Raw genomic sequence first — 22,500 nt, 5'->3', positions numbered from 1 at the left:
GGCAAGAAAAACAAAAAAAAACCTCAGCAAAATCACACTGAAAGACCGTTAATGTCGGCTGGTAAAAAAATTTTTTTTAAAAAGGGCGTGAACAGCGACTTCCTAAAGTCTTTTTTTTTTCTTTTTTTTTTGTTGACCCGTCCATCCACCCTGAATTCCTCCTACGTTTAAGGTGTATCCGCATTATAGCAACATCATACACTTCTGCGTGTGCCTCTGCAGCCATCATTTGCATGCTGAGAAGAGGCCAAAGTCTTTTCAGGCATTTGAACGAACTGCCGGTTTTCCCATTCTGAGGAAAATAAAACACAAATCAAGGCCTCCTTCTTAATATCAAAAATGCCCCCGAGAAATCGAAAGAAAACAAAAAAAAAACTTTGAGTCCAGCTTCGCGCCGGCGCTTTTATTCCTCGTCGTCAGACTCAAATCATCGGTTTACCACGTCTTCATATCCGGAGGTCAAATTTCTTTACCTCATTTTCTTCAACTGTCGTGAAATGTGATTTTTTTTTCGAAATGAACTGACTTGACAAAATCTCCACTGAAGGGTCAAACACAGTTGTGTATTTTGTGTGTGTTTAGCAGCAAGAATAAGAGAGAGAGAGAGCGAGCGAGAGAGAGAGCGCTGAGGAGGGGTTGGTGGTTGGTGGTGGTGGTGGTGGTGGTGGGGGGGACGGGGGAGGTGGATGGAGATCGTATCAATCGGCCAGGCCAGGCCATTGAATGTATTGATTAGTTACCTTTCTTATTAACATGCTGATTAAAGAGAGAAGGGAGAGAGAGGCGGAGAGGGAGAGGGAGTGAAAGGGAGGCGGACGGAGGCTGAACGCGCACACACACACTCGCACACCGAGAGAGGAGGAAGCAGCAGCCGCCGCCGCCGCCGCCGCCGCCGAGAACCGGAGGAAAGCAAGGGGGGGGGGGAGAAAGGAAAAAAAAAAAAAAAAAAAAAAAAGGATGCAGAGTGGATTTAACAGCCGAGTCGGGAGAAAAAGGAGGAAAAAAAAAAAAAAAAAAATTCAGGGAATCATTGGGGAAGAGGAGGAGAGAGGGAAGCGAGGAGCGGATGCAGGAGAAGAGGAAGAGGAGGAGGAGGAAGAGGAAGAGGAAGGAGGAGGAGGTGGTGTGTGTGTGTGTGTGTGTGTGTGTGTGTGTGTGTGTGTGTGTGGGGGTGGGGTGGATGCAGAGAAGGTGGGGGGAGGGTGGGGAGGAGGGGGGGGGGGGCGACCTGACTGGAAAACCAAGGATGGAAAAAGAGAGAAACCCCTGCTGCCTTTGATCCCCCACCGAGTTACACCGGCTTGACTGGCTGGAGAGACTGACACACACTTTCTTTTTCTTTTTTTTTTTTTTCAGCTGTGAGACACACACACATTCACACTCGCGCGCGCACACACACCTGCACTTTTACTTAAACACACACACACACACACACACACTCTTCTGAGACTGACAGGCCTAAGCGGGGAGGTGGTGGTGGTGGTGGTGGTGGTGGTGGGTGGGGAGGAGGGTGGGGGGTAAAAAAAAAAAAAAAAAAAAAGAAGAAGCATGCATTAGCAGAAAATAGCTGAGTGCTTTTTTTTTGGTTTTGCGTGATCGATATGTAGATGCTTTTTTAAACGGCGTGTTGTTACCAGTGTGCGACCGCGTTAAGCAGCGCGGGGGCCGGGGATTTCTGTTTTTCTTTTGCATTTAAAAGATGCACGCCGAGGTTTTTCGTCATTTTTTGTTTTTGGTCTCGAGAAAAAAAAAAAAGGGCTTCGGTTATTCCGAGAGGTTTCGGGAGGGCAAGATGGAGGGAGGGAGGGTGAGCGGGGAAACGAGAGGACGCGGACTTGTTTATTTCTATGTTTGTCTCGAAAGCGTTGGGAGTGGGTGCGTCTGCGCGTTTTCTTTTTTTTTTGTTTTTTTGCATGGATCAGGAGGAGGCAGCGGGAATCTGCTCACAAACTGACATATGCATGTTGTCTTATCAGCGAAAACAGCTCACATGCCGCAAGTTCTGCTGTAATTTGGTTGCAGCTACGCGACGCCTGCTGTGTTTAATGTGGCTGTGAAGGAGCCTGCGGTGTTAACACTGAGCACCAGGACTGCATGTGTGTGTTATTGAGGCCTCGTGTTGTTCGTGTGTGTGTGTGCGTGCGCGTGTGTGTGCGTGTGTGTGTGTTTCTTTGCCATGTATGATCTGTGTGTTGAACTCTTTCTAAAATTGGCTGAAAAGATGTCTCACTCTGCTATTTTTTTTTACAGGATTAAATCAGGAAACAGGCAGAAAACCCCAAAATGTAACTGATTGAGATTGTAATATAGATAGGGATGTCTCACTCTGATCATATTTTTTACAGGATTAAATCAGAACAGCAGGCAGAAGAGAGAGGAATTTAACTGATTAAGATTGTAATATAGATAAGGATGTCTCACTCTGATCATTTTTTACAGGATTAAAGCAGAATACAGGCCAAAAAAAACAAAACAGATTGAACCGATTGAGACTGTAATAGGATAATGATGTCTCACTCTGCTCATATTTTACAGTATTAGATCGGAAAACAAGCTTAAAACAAACACATTTAATTCGTTGAGACCACAATACAGATGAAATATGCTTTTCATTAATGCTATCACCCACGTCGTTTTTCATCTACTTGTGCACTGATTAAATTATGTCATTTCATTTTTCATTTGAAGTGAATACCATTTCAGGATAATCTGAAGATGCTTTCCTTTTCAGTGTCAGATTTCTAGAAGAGGGCGCTTTTGCAAAATTGTATTCACGGCCATCACGCGACAGCTTGTCGGCCTCCACTCAGCCCGCATAAAAAAAAAAAAATTTAGGATTAATTGTAATAAATCTCTGCGCTTCCGTTAAAATCAAACATGAGACCAAATTTAACGAAAACATCCTCGATGCGAGAGGGCGAGAGTGGAAGCATCATTTCATGTCAGTTCGGCGCTTAACTTATGGAAAACATCCCAATTAAAACCTTGTGCATCTACTTCCTTCCCCAGCTGTATGACTGATAATGGAGACCGCTAATTGTTTAAAACTTGTAATGAGCACCGACTCGGAGAGGCGGGCAGAGAAATAAACTCAGACAAGTTCCAACTTATCGACCTTTGCACCCCCCTTGAGCTCCATTTTGCATAAATTATGAACACGCTCCCTTTCTCCCCGTGTTTCTGGGACCAACAGATAATTTCATTTGCATAAAGAATGCAGAGCCAATTACAGCGGGAGATATTTACATTTTATATGAAAAATAGTTGTAGGGCAAATAGGATGGCTGACACACACTAAAACACACACACTGGATCACACACACTGACACACACTCACACACACTGACACACACACACACACACACACACACACACACACACACACACACACACACACACACACACACACACACACACACACACACACACACACACTATCCCTTCAATCTGTAAATGAAAAACTTTATATGATAAAAGCTTATACTACATTTTTTTTTTAAAGCAAATATCCCTGCAGTGATTTTTTTTTTTAAATTTTTTTTTATACAATTTATCCCAAAAAAGACGATTATTCCAAAGTAACAAAAAAATTACTTCCAAAACACTCATCGGCTAAATATTTTAAATTATTTTCCGCCCTGTAGAGTTAGATTTTTTTGCGAGTGAAACTAGTTTTTAGTCGTTTTCGTCCCCTCCTCGCTTCTCGCTGCTGTAGTGCTTTATTGGCTCGTGTGCACAGGAGGCAAATCCAGTGAATTAAAGGAGTGAATCTGCATTAATCCAGCTATGATCGATAATAACATTATTCACGCTGTGAAGTCGAGTTCCACATCGCGGCGTACACGATCATTACTGCAACTAAACCTGCAAATAATAGATGAAAATAATGAGATTATCGGTTATTGCTCAAAGTCTGCATGCAGCGTTTTACATTTTCAACCTGATGGAGGCAGATGGAGGCAAAAAGGTAGATTAGACTATTTTATTCCATGTTTTATTTACTATTATAAAAAGAGACGTCGGTTTTGATTTGCAGCCTAATATGACCACTCTTAAATATGGTGTGAGAATAATGAGTTATTGTGAATATTATAACATAGAATTAGGCTTCTTTTAAATTGTTCTTTCTGTACTATTGCGTGTGAAATTGTGTGTTTATATTCAGGTAATGTGTGTGTGTGTGTGTGTGTGTGTGTGTGTGTGTGTGTGTGTGTGTGTGTGTGTGTGTGTGTGTGTGTGTGTGTGTGTGTGTGTGTGTGTTCACAGCAGGCCACACGATGTTAATGCAGATAAACTGCAGGCCTGCGTGAACACACATTTGCCTGGAGGTTATTTGTGTTTATTTCAAGTCCATTTAAAAAACACACACACACACACACACACACACACACACACACACACACACACACACACACACACACACACACACACACACACACACACACACACACACACACACACACACACACACACACACACACATTGGGCAGTGATTCAAAAATTTAAAAAAAAAGAAAAAAAAAGGCAAAAAGAGATAATTCAGGATCATGTAAATAATCATATTTTTTTCCAATGTTGCAGAGGCTGATGAAAAATCTTTTAATCTCATGATCATCCATATTTATGTTCCTGCTGATTAATGTGAGCACCACTCAGGTTATCTGATTGTAAATGTGTTCTGAGTCAATATGGTGGTTTTACATCAATGCTAATTCCATACCATTATTATTGTCATTAATATTTTGTCTTGCATTTTTTTTTTTTTTTGTCTTTTCTCTTTCAGATCTAATTTCAGGTCAAATTAATTCAGTTATTGATTATTCACATTGTGATCTGTGTAAGGCCATGTCTGGTGGTAATAATTGATTTTATTGATTAGTTAGGGATGGGAGGGGGGAAAAAAAAAGAGTGTTGACAACAAGAAAAAGGAGGAGGAAAACTGTGCAGTGTCACAGTGCAAAAAATATTGTGATGTAGTACTGTGAAAGTTTTCAGTTCAAATTAGAACGCTGTCAATTTTATAAACTGTGTTATTATGGGTTTATTTTTTTGAATCTAAATTTCTTTAATGTTATTTATTTAATGTTTTTTTTTTTGCTTTAGATTTATATTACATAATGTACAAGTATATGAGAAATTTACAAGTTTACAGTGATAAATTATGAAATTCTCGGTATCATACTGAAGAATAAAAATAAATCAATAATGATGGTGATTCTTATTGCAATGATATTTTGTAATTGTTATATTAATATTGTACAAATTTGAATAATAGGAATTTTAAGATACTGCAGCACAAAAAGGGATTGCTTATTGATGTCGTTACTGTAAAGCTTTTACTTTGTGCTCCAAAATCTTTTTTTTTCCCCACCAGACACTGAACAACTTTATTCAATAAATATTAAATAAATATATATATATATATTTTTTTTTTTTTTAAATAAAAAACTTTCAGGAGCAACAGAATTGTTGTTCTATGGTACTTCTGCTGGTAAAGAAAGTTAATTCAAATATTTAAAAAGCATTTGTGGCAGATGAGAAATTTTTCATTTCATTATTAACTATAATCGATTTTTTTTTTTTTTTTTTTTTTTAAATCAGCATCTGACAGGAAGATGTGTGTGCATCCAGTATTTGAGTCCCTCTCATAGTTTGAGGATGTTTGTTCTGTTGCTCTCCTGTTTTTCCACCACAAAAAAAAAACCTCTTAACTCACACATGCTTCATAATCTTTTGTGGAAACTTGGTTAAAATGATTTTGGTTTAGTTTTCTTTTCTTTTCTTTTTTTTTTTTTTTTTTAAATTGACTCTAAAAGCAGAGAAATGTGTCTTATTCGACGTCGCAGCTGCGCACCGAGGGTCGTTTAACGCAACGCAAAGAGGCCAGAAGCTACAACAGGTAAAACAGCGGCGGTCAAATCAATAAGAAAATTAAACTAATATACGTGAAATATCTTCTTTATAATCAAATAAACGTGTTATTTTACCGTTATTTTCTTCAGTTTTTTTGTGTGTGTGTGTGTGTGTGTGTGTTTAAGCTTCTTCCTTCTTAAAGTTTATTTTCGTTGTTTTTGTATTTGTTGACTTCATTTTTGACACGAAACGGTTCAACAACTTTTTTTTTTGACGCCGTTAAACTTTTGTTTTCCCTTTTAAAATAAGAGATGGAAATATCGTGTTTACAAAATGTTACGTATGACAATAAATGACGTGGGAAATCAACTTGTGTTGTGTATTCATTGTGTACTGTACTGTACTGTGTGTGTGTGTGTGTGTGTGTGTGTGTGTGTGTGTGTGTGTGTGTGTGTGTGTGTGCGGTTACAGCTGCTGGGCTGTTTAAGCACACTGCAGACAAATGAACATGCTAACAGCTTGTGTGTTTGTGTATGTGTGTGTGTTTAAATGACGCACGTTGATAACAAAACGACGTACGACACAATCAAAACCAGCATCAACAACTAGGGCTATATATATATATATATATATATATTTAAAAAAATGACGATTATTACTTTTATCATTATGATATTTACGAAGTTTAAAAAAAAAAAAAAAGAGTCTTTGCAGCCGAATTTCCTACTTGAGACGAAAACTCACAAGTTAAGTGCAGGATGCAGCTTTTAATCTTTCAAGTTAAAATGTCTTCTTCCCTGATGGACGCGGCATAAAATGGTCATTTAGATGTTGTTGGGTCTTCCCCTTCCCCCTCCCCCCCCCACCACGTTTTTTGCTGCTGCAAACAGGGAGTCAATATCTCATTCAAAACTGCAACCCCGCGCGTGCGCTCCATCCATTCTCATTTACCAATAAGCGAGGACGTTTACGCGGTGATTAAACAGAGGATTTGGGGAGGAGGAAGAAGAAGAGGAGGTGTGTGTGTGTGGGGAGGGGGGGGAGGGGGGGTTAGGAAAGTAGTACAGGATGAAAAATGTTTCCTTCTTCCGTCCTGTTGCTGCTTTTGCAGCTCGGTGTCGCGAATATTTACAGGCCTTTTACAGGTTGCAGCAAATTCAATTCACAGCACGTGAGTGGCTGCCGAAAACACCCTCTCTGATTATCAATATTTGTTATTTATTTATTTATTTTTTTCCCCCCCCTCTAATAAAATAGGAATTTATGAATCTTTGACAATTCACAGACTGGAAACTCATCAGATTGCGCCGTGTTCTCTCCCAAACATCCTTACAAAATAATAAAATAAAAAATCCCTTTTTTTGTGTTTTTTTTTGTGGCTAAAGTCTGTTTATTTTTCCAGCACGTGCGTGGTCATTTTAAGGTCACAGAAACGTGCCCCCTGACCCCTTGACCCTCGCGCTATTGGCTGCTTGTTAATAATCGGGCGAGGTTTTTTTTTTTTGGTGAGGGGGGGGGGGGGGTTGATGCAGCCATACTGCGTCCCTCAGGATGAGAGCACCAGCTAAACGGTTAAAATCTGAACACGCTCAGTATTGGCTTTAGATTAAAAGCTTATTCTGCACCCACCATATCTAAAGTCACTTTGGATAAGAGCTGCGAGTGAAAACGCGAGGTCTTCCTCCTGCTGTATTTATTGCCTGGTGTCGGTAATGGAGGAATTGAGGCTTCCACTGTTTCTCAAGTACCTCTGAGAGCATCAGCTGAATGGCTGAGATGTAAATGTTTTTTGGCTGTAATGTTGCTGATCCTGCTGCTGCTGCTGCTGCTCAGCATCAGCTAAACGCTCAAAATGGAAATGGTCTTATTGCCAGTGATCAAAAGATGTGAAGCTGGAATTCATCAATTAAAAGGATGAAATATATATATATTTTTCCACTATTATTTATGTTTTGATCGTGATTCGTCATTACGCAGTGTTTTTTGTGTGTTTTTTTTTTTTTTTTTCCTATAATATTATGTCTCTACGTGGATGAACCCAGTGCTGACAAACCCCGAAAATCCCCGCCGGGTGTCAGTCCCCCCCCCCCAGGCCCACAGTGTAAAAAAAAAAGTTGGGCGCTTTGCAGCTCGAGTGTCAGTCTGCCTTCTCGGATTTTTCCAGCCACAGAAGGTGAACTTTCACCCCGACCTCCGAAAGGACCTTTTATTTTCGCTCTGTAGCCGTTGACCATTTTTTTTATTATTATTTTTTTTTTTTTTTATTTATTTATTTATTTTTTTACCTCCAGCTACTCGCCATCCACATCCACGCATCCCTCCGTGCTGGCTGCGCGCGGGGCGGATCGATAGGGCAGCATCTGCTCCGGGAAGCCGGCGGTCCCACACCGCGCACCGCTTCGGCTGTTTTCCAAACGCCAGAACTTGCTCATCTCTGAAAATTAAACTGACAGACAGATATGATTAGTATGCGCTCTCTGCCTCCCTGCTTCTGCGTCTCGTCTCCGTGTTTTCTCACTGCGAGGCCGGCGCGCGCGCGCGCGCGCGACACATGTACGCGCGAGGGCCTGACAAATGCAGACTAGATGTATATTCTATGCATCTTTTACGCACGTGCGGGCGCACTAAATCACGGAAATGCCCCGACGGTGTCACGTTAAAAAAATAAAAAAATAAAAAAAATAAATAAAAAAATTCGAATACACGCACGCAGATGCTACACGAGCACGCGCGCACTCAAAGCAGAAGTGCACGACAGCACGCAGGCCTGGCGTGCACGCGCTCACACGAGATCATTATACAATCCCGGAATCACGGGAGCAGAAGCCCAAACGTGAATATTGCCCGCATTGACGCTCAACGTTCACCAAAATGGCATTCAGGGGACACTTTTTTTAAAATTATTATTATTTTTTTATCAATGTGCACGTGCAGTGTTTGCTCGGTTATGCTGCAGCAGCAGGTCGAAGGGTCTTTAGAAGAAGAAGAAGAAGAAGAAGGAAAAAAAAAAAAAAGGTTTCATTGATCTTGTTGAGGGACTTTCCAGACCGAAGTGTTGTGGGTTGTGAGCGAATGGAGCCGCGCGCTGAGTGCTGATTAAGAGCAGGGCAAAAAAACCCAAAAAAAAACCCCACGAGCGTCACTTGACAGCGTTTATCCCGAAAGGTGGGATTTACATTTGTCTTAAACCAACATGAGGAAAATAAATACCCCAAAAAACAACAACAACAACAACAACAAAAACAAACCAGGTCGTGGTGCAAAGATGGCGCACAGCAGAGTGTAAATGGATGGATTTATTTTTTTTTCTTTCCTTTTTTTTTTTTTTTTTTCTGGAGTCAATAAGTTGGTGAGGCGATTCACATAATTAGTTATTCGCCCCTTTAATTCAGCTTTGAACCATCTTCTAATCTACATCTGCACTCGTATTAGAAATAAAATGACGACCCCATAAAATTAGAACGATAATAATAAAAAAAAAACACACAAAAAAAAACACTCATAATAGAATAATAATACAAAAGCAACCTAAGAAGCTCGTGAAGGCTGTTACGTGGCTGCATCCAGCTCCATCTTCATGATGTAGAATCATGTTTCGCGGTGACAATAGCAGCAACAGCGTCAATTGTTACATAAAAAGGGGACACGATGACATTAGCTGCATGCCTGTAAATAAATAAATAAATAAATAAATAAAAAAATCTATTGATCAGAGACGATAAAACAGCCGAGCGCAGCAGAATGACCCGGATGTGCGCACATAACTCATAAGTTCGTGCATGCAATCAGCTGAAGAAGGCTTAACCTGTGGGGTTATGAGAAAGAAAAAGGGAGCATCTCCATCTCTCCTCCTCCTCCTCCCCCCCCCCCCCACCCACACACCCTCCCTCCCGCCTCCCTCCCCCCCCCCGGAGAGAAAGGGTTAATTGGAGTAGGAATTTCATCGCACATCTGTCAGATTTTTAAGGCCGTGACGCACTGAAAGCAGAGTCAATGTGAGCAAAAGGGAGGAGGAGGAGGAGGAGGAGGAGGAAGAGGAGGAGGAGGAGAAGGAGAAAGAGTTGGTGGTGAGATCGATGAAGTGGCAGGCAGAGGGAAAGAGGAGGAGGAGGAGGAGGAAAATCTCACGAGATAATGAAAGAAAAAGAGGGGAGCTGCTAGTGTAGAGAGCAGCGCGCGCACACACACACCGCACACGCACACACACACACACACACACACCGGAAAAAAAAAAAAAAGAGAGAGAGAGAGGAAAAAAAAAAAAAAAAAAAAGAAGAAGAACACGAGGCTAGACCCGGAGATTTTTTGGAGTGGGAAAACAAAGACCCGAAAAACGGGCGAGCGAAGAGAGCGGAGAGAGGTTTGGTCTGTATCACCGCAGATGCTCTCTCTGGGCTTTTTTTTTTTTTTTTTTTTTTTTTGGTGGTGAATGTAGCACCCCGGGGCGCAGCGGACCAATTGTGTGAATCTGCAGGGCTGCTCGGCGACACAATCGGAGAGATGCACTGGACGGACAACAGCCGCGGACGCGCTCTGAGAAGTGGATAATAAAAGGTAGGATTTGTGGTGCGTGCGTGAAAACGCCTGAACACGTCGGTTGAATTAGTGTCCGGATCGCTATTTTGGTAGTTAGTGCGGGTAAAAAAAATAATGGAAAAAAAAAAAAAAAAAAAAACCCCGCCGTCGTGCATGTGGAGTAGATATGCAAACGCATGTAATTTTGCAGCGGTTCGCATGCCCGCGACTTTTCTATTCCTAACTTTGCATAAGACGGAACAAATATCGTACATTTTCAAGATGAGATTCGGTTGAAGTGAATACAAAAAAAATACAAAAAATACAAAAAAACAACAACCCACACCGGGGTTATCGGTGTTTTCTCGCGTGTTCCGAAGGATGTGTGAGGGGGACAAAAAAAAAAAAAAAAAAAAAAACTCCTCCGGTGCTTCTTGTCATTGTTATTGTTTGGGATGCACGAGTGTCATTTGGTGGTTATGGACGAGGAGACGAACGTTATTCGGCTGTTTTTCTGTCTCTGTTAACGTGGTGAAAGTTGGGATGCAGCGGAATAACAGCGGCTTGTCTTGTCTCACGCAGGCAAAAAAAAAAAAAAGAAAAAAAAAGCGAGGCTTCTGCCGAGGAACACAGCTGAGCAACCAAAGAGACAAACAAGAGTGCTGATGCACAAGTGAGAATTCAAAAAAGAAAAAGAAAAAGAGAAGAAATCACGGTTAAAAGCTCCCCGATTGCTGTTGCAAACCGTTTTTCTGGGAGTTTGAGGGAGTTTGAAGACAGTACTTAACGTTATCAGATAATTAATTAGACACCCCATAAGCCCGGAAATCAATTAATTCACAAATCAATAAATCCATAGTCTGGTGTAACAAGAGACCTTCCAGGACTGTTAGCCCGGCTGTTGAACAACAATAACGAGAGAGGAGGAACGGCGAACGCGCGAGGGGCGAGAAAATACAGGTTTATTTGCTGAAATTGAAGATGGATGGGAGTCTAGGGGAGATGTCCCTCCACAGCCACGCCGACCTGGCCCACAGCCAGGACGGCAGAGCCATGCTGCACTCGCGGGACCTTTCGGCCGCCTTCCCCAGGCCTTCCCTCGGGGGCTCCGCCATGTCCCTGGAACCCGAGCCCCGTCCGCCGGGCTTCGACCACTCCATGTCGGCGCTGGGCTACAGCGGCGACTCCCCGTCCAGCTCCGGCAGCACCTACACCACGCTGACCCCTCTGCAGCCCTTCGACGACAAGTTCCACCACCACCACCACCACCACCACCCCTGCCTCCCCGTCAGCAACGTCATCGGCAGCTTCACGCTCATGCGCGAGGACCGGGGCCTCGGCGCCAACTTCTACAACCCCTACGGCAAAGAACTGGCCATGACCCAAAGCCTGTCGCCGCCCTCCGCGGGCTCGGGTTTGGGCTCGGGCTTGGGCTCGGGCTTGGGCTCGGGCCTGGGCTCCTCCATGCACGGCTACGGCAGCCTCGGCAACAGCCCCAACGGCAACGGCGGCCAGATGCTCCACGGCGGCTACGACGTCCACGGAGGGAGCCTCTTCTGCCGGACGTCGGACTTCGGGCGGGAGATGTCGCCGCCGGGCCTGGGAGGGGGCGACGTGTCGGTGGGGCACCAGCTGAACAAGATGGAGGCCCACCAGCACGCCCCGGGCCACCACCCGCACATCTACAGCCAGCACTACCAGCCCCACCATCACCCGAGCCAGCAGGCCGCCAAGATGGGCGAGCACCTGCACTCCTCGTCGTCCGCCTCGTCCTCGCCCGGCGAGGGCGTGCTGCCGGGCGCGCAGGGCGGCGGCGGCGGCGGCGAGGAGATCAACACCAGGGACGTGGCCCAGAGGATCATCACCGAGCTGAAGAGGTACAGCATCCCGCAGGCCATCTTCGCCGAGAGGGTTCTGTGCAGGTCACAGGGCACGCTGTCTGACCTCCTGAGGAACCCCAAGCCCTGGGGCAAGCTCAAGTCCGGCCGCGAGACCTTTAAGAGGATGTCCCGCTGGCTCCAGGAACCCGAGTTTCAAAGGATGGCCTCGCTCCGGCTGGAGGGTAAGATTGGCTTTGCTCTCCATTTGATTTGCCTCACGCACACGCACACGCACGCACACACGTGTACACGCTCACAGAGAAATCACAACAACAAACACGCTCTCTTCCCGTTGTTTTCCCCAAACACCTTCCTTCTCCATGTCTTCCCCCCCCCCCCCCCCCCCCAAAAAAAAAATTCTTCTCTCCAAGCAATCAGTATGCAGCTCAGGTTTGGTACACGAGGAAAAGCAACAAAAAAAAACATCATACTGATGTTTCCTCTTCTTCACACCGCCGAATTGTACCACTGCTTCTTCTTCTATTGTCTCATCAGCCCGGGATATTAACAACTTAGTAGCACGTTGAGGACAGTTTGAGGAAGACCAAAAAAAAAAAAAAAAAAAATAGGGGGCCATATGTGCTGCTCCTTTGTTTACTTTGCTCCCAAACAGGCTCCTATTGATTTGTACAGTAGCTACAATATAAAAAAAAAAAAAAAAAGAAAAGCCACAGACATTTGCCCTCCTCTTAAATGAACCATGAAGATCAGCGTGAGCAGCGGTTGGCAATTTAATCGCTTTTTTTTTTTTTTTTTTTTTTTTTTTGAGGCCCCCGCGAAATCGTTTGCGCAGATGTGCCATTCTGGAGCGATTGATTAATTGGAGCGGTGATTTATATCTGCTCGGCGCCCGGCCGGAGTTGACTTGGCGAGGCGGCCGATGCAAATGAGAGACTTCGGCCTCTGCCAGACGTCTTTTATCAGCGTCGTCGCCGAGGCAATTACCGCGCGGCTAAATACGAAAATGTCGTTTAAAAGCTCGGGAGGCGGCGCCTCGCGGGTCGGCGGGGTTACCGGGGGGGGGGAGAAAGAAAAGGTGCTAGCGCGGGATGGGGATGCTGGGAGGGGTGGAGTGGGGATAGGGGTAGGGGAGGGAGAGGGGGGGTGCACGTTTTGACTCGAAAAAGAAAAACGTACGTGACGACCGTTTTTGATTTGGACTTTGAAGCAAAACAGCAGCTTCTCCTCAGCTTCTCAAAAAAAAAAAAAAAATGTTTTACACGGCTGTAAATCGGCCATATTTGTACACGTGTATTTATTCGATATAAGTTTTTGGACGTCACTTTTGGCACTTTAGAACTTCTGCGTTTGAGATTTTCTTTAAATTTTGGAAAAATATAAAAGAAAAAGAACAACACGCACACACCGATTGAACAGAGGGAAAGATTTGTTTCTTCTTCTTTTTTCTTTTTACTCTCCCCCCCCCTCCATCCTCCCCTCTCTCTTCGTAAGGCACGTCGCAATCTGCTGCTTGACATTTAATATCCTTCGGGGAGGCGGACTGAAGACGCGACAGCGCGCCGTACAGTGCCGCGTTACAGTGTTGTCCCTCCTTCAGGGACCGAGAGGGCCCACCTGATCCACGGAGCGCAGAAAGAGACCCGAGTGAACACAGTAACACGAGACGAGCGTGGACCGCTGCGAGCGTGCGTGCGAGCGTGTGCGTGCGAGTGCTCACTGCGGGGGTCTGTGAGCGCTACGTGTGCGTGAGCCTGCCCAGTTGATCACCGCTCTTTCTTTTTTTTTGTGTGTGTGTGTGTGTCCGCTCTCTCTGTCAGCAGCTCGACTGATTAAGCCCAACAACACAATAGGGTTCGTAGGTAATGATTGTGCACTCTTGCAATCCCTTCACAATTATTGATCTTTGATTGTTCGACTCGGACAGCACATGTGTACATCCTTCCGTTCAGCAAAACGTTAACAGCAAATCAACAGCGCCCCGACCCCCGCCCCCTCCCCGACCCCCCCCCCCAAAAAAAAACAAAAAAAACCCCCAAAAAAACCTCCACCCCCCCACCCCCGTTTTATCTTAAAAGACGACTTATCTCGAGTGTGTGTGTGTTTTCTGTGTGTTGTTTTGTTTCTGTGATTCGGCTCAAATGTTGCTTTTGATTAATCCCGTCTCGCGAACGCTTTGTATGCGAGGAAGAAAAAAAAAGAAGAAAAAAAAAGAAGAACACCTTCATCACGCCCGGATCTTCGTCGGGCCCCTTTTGTTTCCTGATGTGTTATTATCAAACCCCCCACCACCCCCACCCCTCCTCGCCCCCTCCCTCCCTCCCTCCCTCCCTCCGCCCCCACAATCTTTATTCGCAGCATCCTTGTTTCTCTTCACCGTTACAAACACAAACATTATTTTAACGAGTCAGCGCGCCAAGTCCGAGCCGGCCGATCAATCGGGCCTCATAAAAAATTAAAGTCCCGACACAGAGACGTGTGCTAATGTTTGACAATGCTCGTCTTTCTCTCTCGCTGCTCCCACACGCTCCGAAATTGCATATTTAGTTCTTGGCAAAGCCACAATTTGGACAGCTCGGCACTTTTCTACATAACCTACTTTCCGAAAGGGGGTCGGTGTGTGTGTGTGTGTGTGTGTGTGTGTGTGTGTGTGTGTGTGTGTGTGTGTGTGTGCACTTTTCTCTCTCTCTCTCCCCCCCACCCCCTCTGGCCAACCCCCTTTTGTTTAATTACAAGCCTCTATTGATTTCCATGGGAAAGAGCAGCACGCTTTGCCCACACACACCTCGGCCGCATCGGCAAAAAAAAAAAAAAAAAAAAAAAAATCGAGACTGGAATTAGAATGCGCGGTGCCCCTGTGCGCTCCTCCCCGAGTCTGAAGATAGCTCGAGTGCTCTCTCAGCTTCACGCCTCAAGTTTGAAGATGATCCTCCTTTAATGCGGCACTCGTTTTAAATACACCGAAAAGGGGCGGCCCCCACCCCGCTTCGACGTCGGCCGCGGGCGCCAGAACCGTCGCCTCCTCGACGGAGGGGCTGCGAGAGCGCTCGGCGAAGCCCCGTAATTACGGAGCCTGGTTTTGCTGCCATTTTGTCTTCAAATAACTGTCTTTCTGCAGAGACGTTCTTGCTAAACATGGAGGAGGTGATCCCTCGGATTTATCTGCAGTATCTTGTTTGTGTGTGTGTGTTTGTGTGTGTGTGTGTGTGTGTGTGTGTGTGTGTGTGTGTGTGTGCGCGCTCTATGGATTACTGCACTGTATATGAGATGCATCTGCAGACCAAAACCTCAGGCTGTTGGAGGAGGCAATCAGGATTTAGTCGGAGAACACGGCGGGATAAAGACCACGCGGCCGTGCTCCGACACTTAAAGTCGAAGAGGTGTGTGTGTGTGTGTGTGTGTGTGTGTGTGTGTGTGTGTGTGTGTGTGTGTGTGTGTGTGTGTGTGCGTGCGCGCGTGCGGATCAGAGACTATAACTTTAAAGATGATGGCCGAAGCCCTTGACTAAAGGTCTAAATGAATAAGAAAGGTCAATGCGGTTTACGTGTCGGCTCCTCCTCCCCCCTCTCTCTCTCTCCCCCCTCCCCAAACGGTAATGAAAGCCGCAAGAAGCCTCGTCCACTCGTCTTCGCTGCGTTTACATTTCGCGTTCGGCCGGAAGTGGCTCAAAGGTCAAAAGACAAATTTCTTTTTTTCTTTTAAACATTTGCATATCGGAGGGGTCGGGGTCGGGGTGGGGGGGTGGGGGGGGTGGAATCGACCTGAGCTGCGCAAAACATCAAACAAACGGGGTTGTTGTTGTTGTGTTGTTGTTTTTTTTTTCCCTTTTTCTGTGGTTTTTGTGCGTTTGTTGTTGTTTTTTGTTTTTTTTATTTTATCTCTTGAAGCCCCCACCCCCCTCCCCCACCCACCCCCCACCCGCCCCTCCGCCCCTTCACACCGGCGCTGAAGGGGTTAACCAGCCTCTGTGGGTCGACGAGTCTGAGCTGCACAGATTTAATCAATAATTTCTATCAGCCCCTGGCCCAAGAAATCAGCAGGGGGGTGGGCTAGGGCTGGGGGTGGGGTGGGGGGGGGGATGGTGGGTCTGTGGCTGGGAGGGTGTGGAGGTGGTGGTGGTGGTGGGGTAGGTCGAGACGCCGGGGGGTAGGGAAAGGGCTTTCGATCACGTTTCAGCAACACGAGACAAGGGCATACATCATGATTAGGGGCTGTTCCCACGATCATAAGAAGCCTATAGGGGAATATTTATGTCTCCGGGAGTCGCCCCGGTGCTGCGGGATTTATAGCATGGTAATTGTGAGCCTTTTACACACGATTACAGCATAAGGAAGCATTTACTTAATGGTCGGCGTTATGATCGTCAGCAAGGGGAAGAGAGGAGGAGGAGGAGGAGGAGGAGGAGACGGAGGAGGAGGAGGAGGAGCGGCAGGACACGGCGGACTCCTCCGATCGGCCATAAATCCACCGCTACGAGCGAGCTGGCCGCCGCTGTCGCGTCGTTCCTTTCATTACGACACGGAGCTGAGAGTGCGGCGCTTTATGTGCCTTCCATACAGCCCGACCACAACCACAACCTCCCCCCCCCCCCATCACCCACACCCACCCCGAGTTCAGAAATATTGATGGTGGAGATGGTGTAACACACCCTGTGAAAAATGTAGGATTTGGAGCAAAGAAAAAAAAGAAAAAAAAAAAAAGATTTCACTTGTGGTGATATTGACACGCCGCTGACATCTCGGCCTGTTCGGATTTTAATGAGACGCGGTTCGATAACTCTCAGAAATGCAAACGAGCTGTGGATGCCTAAAAGCTAACGGGTGCCCCCCCCCCCCCGCCCCGCCCCCGCCTTGTAATCTCGAGTTGACAAGAGTGCATCCCCGAGTCAAAACATTTCCTTCAGTTAATGATTTTAGAGGAGAATGTTCAAGGGGAAATTTCGCGGGCCAGATTTGTTCATGTCCAGTCCGGCGCTTAAGTTTCCGAGACCTCGGATGGATGTCGGGTGGTGGTGGTGGTGGTGGTGGGGGGGGGGGGGCCAAAGGGGTGACGAGTATACACACACACACACACACACGCAGGGCGTTCAGACCCGCGGTTCTGACGCCGCTGTCGTGTAAAAGTCGCAACCTATTCTCTCGACAAACGCTCCGCCCACGAGAGGAATCGGGAGTTTTGAGGAGCGAAGAGCCGGTCGTACAGTGAACATCAAGTCGCCTCGCCGCCGACGGGGAAAGCCGATCAATCGGAACGTGTCGGCGCCTCGGGCTTATGTAACGCGCGTCGCGCGCGATGTCGGGTCGGGCGCCTCGCCAGGCGTGCGCGTTGGCCTTCGAAACATATGGGGATTTCAAGGTTATTGCGGGCCGACATCTCCATCTAATCAAGTCATCTTTGTCAATAATGGAGCGCCACTCGCAGTTTTCTTAACACGAACGAGAAAAAAAAAAAAAAAAAAAAGTGCCAGGCCAGCAGGATAATTTCAACCGGCCTGCAACTAGAAAGCAGCCTGCTTGGAGATTTTCAGAATAAAGCGTCGCATTTCCTCCTCTCCCCTTTCAAAGTGAGACGGTAAACGACCGGCTTAAATATTTGCTGTCAGTTTCGACAGCGAAAGCCGAGTCCCCTCAGAGCAAATGAAAGAAGCGCTTGTTTGTTTACATTGAAGGCCGTTTTGACGCTCCAAATGGTGGAGAAAGCATCTCGACCGTGTCCGGTATCCTTTTAGGTGGTAAGTCGACACCGTGCTCATCCAAATAGTTCAAATGTAAATAAAACATGATGTAATCGAATACATCATCGCAATACAATCGCATTAATAAACACAAATTGACAGAAACAAACACCGGTATAGGCGCTAATCCGTTGGCGCTTCCTCGGTGTGTGCGTGCGTGTGTGCGTGTGTGTGTGTGTGTGTGTGTGTGTGTGTGTGTGTGTGTGTGTGCTGCGTTGTGTGCACCATTGCTTACACTTAGAAACGCATTCGATACCATCAGCAAAAAAAACAGCCGCCCATCAAGCGCGCAGTGTGCTGATTGAAACCTCTTAAAAGTGTGCATTTAGGTAATTGTACGACTTCTCCCCCCCTCCCCCTCCCCACACACACACACACACACACACACACACACGCACACACACACACACACACACACACCACCACCACCACCACCACCACCCACCCCAAATATGTTTTAGTCCACTTAAGGCTTCTAAACACCCCGGGCAATGCCGACTCTGCTCGTTTCACTCACCCCTGACGTAACCCGCCTTTAATAGAAAATAAATTAGTCCCTCCCCCCCTCCCGCCCCCTCCCCCCCTCCCAGCCTAAAGTGATTATTACTCACTCACTGCCGCCACATGTAAATGACTTTTATGAGAAACTAATGATGTTGAAGTGTCCACTAAGGAGAAAGGGAAAGGGAGGAAAGTGGAAGTAGATGGATAGAGAAAAAGGGGGGAGGCGGCGGCGGCGGTGGTGGTGGTGGTGGTGGGGGGCGGAGGGGGGCAGAAGTTGGCTACGGTACACAGAGGCAAGAGGTTGGTGTTGTGTTTCCTGTAAATACAGAATTACAGCGTGTTGGAGGTGAAAGGTTCAGCGATGGATATGCAGAGGAAACATGCAGCCTGAATTCAAAATGCTCGTCTGATTCTCAAAATGGATCTGAGCTCAGCCCACACACATCAGCCTGGTTTCTCTTCTTCGCTGACCAAGACTGTCTTTATTGTTTATTTATTTTTCCTATATTTAATTTTTTTTTTTTTTTTTTTCAGGGTAATTTTTTCTTTTTTTTGTGTGTGTGTGTGGAAATTTCAGACTCTTTCACGTGCAAATATTGATTATATAATTGGGCGGGCTGCCGCTGCTGTAGTGGTGTTTAACCCAGACCCAGAGTTGTTTCATTTTGCGGTTGTTTGTAAGGCCCCCCCCCCCCCCCCCTCAAAAAAAAAAGGCACCACTTAACTAGTTTGAATATGAACAACTTTGACACCGAGCTAATTCTGTAAGAAATAATGAACCCTCTGAGGAGCGGAGACGCAGAAAAATGTGAATGTTAAGTCGCGGGGAGAGTCGGACTAACATTTTTTTGCATCTTTTGGGATTGAATTCAAAAGACGGCATTGTTTCCTTTCTAATCTGTAAGTGAATTCACGTTTCTGCTATTTTCTCTTGTGCCTCTGGACTTAATTGCGGTTTAAAAAAAAAAAAGTTTAAACAAACAAAGAAGAGTAAAAGCCGGTATGTACGCAGGAGTAATGATACTTCAGCCAGAGGAAACAAAGATTCATCGCTGGGCATCTGTCGGTGTTTTTGAGTGAGATCATTTTTGTTTTTGGAAGACAAAAACGGACACCAGATTCTTGCTCTTTGCCTCCAGGTCAGATCTACGTAAAAAATAAATAAATAAATAAATATATATATATATATATATATATAGTCTGTTTCCGAAAAGGTAATTAAAGAGAGTAATGAAAACCGCGATCGGAAAACTTCAGAGCTTTGGCCTGGATGCCGTTTTCCCAGCGGCTCACTTGGCAATAAGATGTGATCGGTCGAACGTCTTGATTCCTTTACTGCACAATGAAACAAGTTGCTGATTCATCTCTTTTAACTAATCAAACTTGCTTAGCTAATCTGTTTTCTTTCAACAAATCCACTTTCCCTCCGCTTAATCCATTTGTCCCAGTTAGCCAAGCCAGTCTGTTAGCTAACCTGTTTTCCCTTTCCCTTCTTTTTTCTTTCTTTATTCTTTTTTTAATTTATCTTTTATCCGTCTGCCCGCAGCCTGCAAGCGCAAGGAGCAGGAGCAGAGCAAGCTGGAGCGCAACCAGGGCCCGAAGCGCACTCGGCTGGTGTTCACGGACCTGCAGCGGCGCACGCTCTTGGCCATCTTCAGGGAGAACCACCGCCCGACCAAAGAGCTGCAGGTCACCATCTCTCAGCAGCTGGGCCTGGAGCTCTCCACCGTCAGCAACTTCTTCATGAACGCCCGCCGACGCAACGTCAACAAGTGGGCCGACGAGGGCCGCCCCTCCTCCACCGGCTCCTCGGGCTCCAGCGTCTCCTCCTCCGCGGTGTCCTGCAGCACGGCGTGATGACGGGCCGCCGGAGGAGGAGGTGCGGTGGGGAGGGCGCCGAGGGAGCAAAAAAAAAAAAAAAAAAAAAAAAAGGGGGGGTGCGTAGGCCGGTCTGGGCGGAGATCGGCCGTCATAAGGTGTCCTCCTCGTTATCAGAAGGAGCGACGGAGCCGGCCGTCGTAGGCGATTTTAACGAAAGACGAAAGCATCCCCCCCCCCCCCCCCCCCTCCCTTCATCCCAAACCAAAGTTGATCGCTTCCTTGAAATGGGGAAAAAAGGTGTGTGTGTGTGTGTGTGGGAGGGGGAGGGGTAGGGGGGGGGGGGGATTGGGGGAGGGGAGGGGCGATGCCCAGAGTGATACGGCCGCGGGACGCGAGGTCCCGCCTGTATAGTCAAAGGGTGCGAGGATGATTTGACTCAAAAGAAGAGTCCCGCCCTTACATAGACGCCATCTCATTGCATTATTTTGATTATGTAGATTAGTAGATGATGAGGGGTATTTCGAATCAGGAGGAAGCGTATTTTTTGTTTTGGTGTACCCTTCAAATCTATTCTCATCTCTGCAAACGTGAAGAGTCGAGAGTTGCCGTTTGCCCGCGTCTGGAGAGCGCCATCGTGTAACTTCTTAATCAAAAGTGTTCGCCATCATCCAAAGACGTTAACCCCTCCCGCCACCCCCCCAAAACTCCCTCCTCCCGATGGTTTTATAGTCCTATTTTTCCTCAAGAATCAAGGCGAACGAGGAAGAAAAAGGCTTTTTTTTAATTTTTTTTTTTTTAAATTCCCGTTTTTTTCTTTTTCTTCTGACGAACCTAATTCCCCATTTTCTTAGCATGTGTTTCCGTGGCGATGGTTCCCGGGACTCGTATGGCGCCGTTCCAAGTTCGGAGCCTGGAATTATAAAAGGAGGGTTTCTGTAGCGTCCGTGACTCCCAAGCTGTCAATCATTTTTTTTCCGTCGACAGGAGGCCTTTCATGCAATTTTGTCAAGATGGTCCCGCCTTGAATGAATCAAGAGTTTTCGAGGAAGGAGACCGCAGCGCATCTCGCCGTACGCCAGGACAGAATCAATAAACACAAGTCGGACGCAGGAACAGACTTGCTGGTGCAACCGTCTAGCTTTAAGACTCTCACCGAGCTTCCGATTGAAAGCTCCACAGCCATTTTTTTTCGACTCAAAAAAAAAAAAAATCAAGCCAAAAACTGAAAAACAACAAAAAAAAACAACCAAAAAAACAACAAAAAAACAAAAACAAATGAAAAACGACCCTTTGAACACAAAGGCTCCGTGGAGAAGAGGTACACCTGACACAATGTATAGTGACATTGTAGTATTTTTTTCCACTCATGTCCAAATAACTGTACACACCTCTGCTCCATAAACGAAAATCTTTTTTTACAGATGTCTAGAAAAATGGAGGAATGTGATTCTTTCCGCCCTTTTTGTACAGATTTCAAGCACATCGCTCTATTTATAGAAACACGTTGGAAGTGTGGGGCAGTTTGTTTCAGCCCCGCTGACGTACAAGGTCATCTTTTTGGTCCACAAAGGAAAGGCTTTAACATGCCTCCTTATAGCCAGTAGTTAAAACCAAACCGAGAACGTTTCAAATGCAATTACTGATCTGATCAACGTATTTATTACTGCATTTGTGTATTTATTGTTGTTTTTTTCCCTTTTTTTCTTTTCCTCTCTCTATTTATTTGGTTATTTATTTATGCTATCTATATACTGTAAGTATTTATTTAACAATGCTCTGTATGTCTGTGTGAAACTGAAGACTTTTTCTGATGGGCACTTTTAGCTGTAGGATCCCATCGTAATACCAAAGATTAACATTGCCTCCCTGAATGTACGGCCTGAATCCCTAAACCCAGTTCCCCCCCACCCCACCCCCCCGATCCCGTCCTGATCCAGCCCAACCCCCCCCCCCCCACCCCCAGTGATATTACGTATCTCTCTATCCTTCGAGGCCCGGCCTTTTTTTTTTTTTTTTTTATTTATTTATTTATTTTATATTTCTTTCTTTTGTTTTATTTTTGTAGAATCATTGGGGATTTCTTTACTCTTTGCAAATGTCTCTGCTGTCAGCTCTTAACGCCAAGGCCAAAGCTTGTTTGAATGTTGTGATGATATTTATAATTAATAATACTATGAATAATAATAATAATAATAATAATAATGACGACGAAAGACGACGTGGCATCCCATAGTT

At 45.7% G+C, this 22,500-nt stretch overlaps 3 protein-coding genes across 3 annotated transcripts in view; 1 reads left to right on the top strand and 2 right to left on the bottom strand.

Moving 5' to 3' along the window:
• Window positions 1-1,347, bottom strand: part of lysmd1 (LysM, putative peptidoglycan-binding, domain containing 1) — a 112,482-nt gene extending 111,135 nt beyond the window's left edge. The window contains exon 1 of the mRNA XM_069711982.1: window positions 1,326-1,347. The gene's annotated coding sequence lies outside the window, so the exon portion shown is untranslated. The remainder of the gene's footprint in view (window positions 1-1,325) is intronic.
• ctsk (cathepsin K) overlaps window positions 1-22,500 on the bottom strand; it is a 135,900-nt gene that overhangs the window by 80,807 nt on the left and 32,593 nt on the right. The window lies entirely within an intron of this gene.
• Window positions 10,959-20,351, top strand: onecutl (one cut domain, family member, like). The gene is made up of 2 exons (XM_069711964.1): window positions 10,959-12,430; window positions 19,991-20,351. The coding sequence occupies exons 1-2, from the start codon at window positions 11,350-11,352 to the stop codon at window positions 20,299-20,301; spliced, it is 1,392 nt and encodes a 463-aa protein (XP_069568065.1). The 5' UTR covers window positions 10,959-11,349; the 3' UTR covers window positions 20,302-20,351.

Source organism: Brachyistius frenatus, unplaced genomic scaffold (genome assembly GCF_029030835.1).
Source record: "Brachyistius frenatus isolate BFR_SWC_R1_liver_20210118 unplaced genomic scaffold, ASM2903083v1 Contig_104, whole genome shotgun sequence".
Classification (NCBI taxonomy): Eukaryota; Metazoa; Chordata; class Actinopteri; family Embiotocidae; genus Brachyistius; species Brachyistius frenatus.
Note: the sequence above shows the minus strand (reverse complement) of the source record. Positions and strands in the feature narration are given on the sequence as shown.

Coding starts and splice junctions, on each gene's coding strand:
- onecutl (XM_069711964.1), top strand. CDS start 11,350: ATGGATGGGAGTCTAGGGGAGATGTCCCTCCACAGCCACGCCGACCTG. Junction 12,431..19,990: donor GGCCTCGCTCCGGCTGGAGG/GTAAGATTGGCT, acceptor GTCTGCCCGCAG/CCTGCAAGCGCAAGGAGCAG.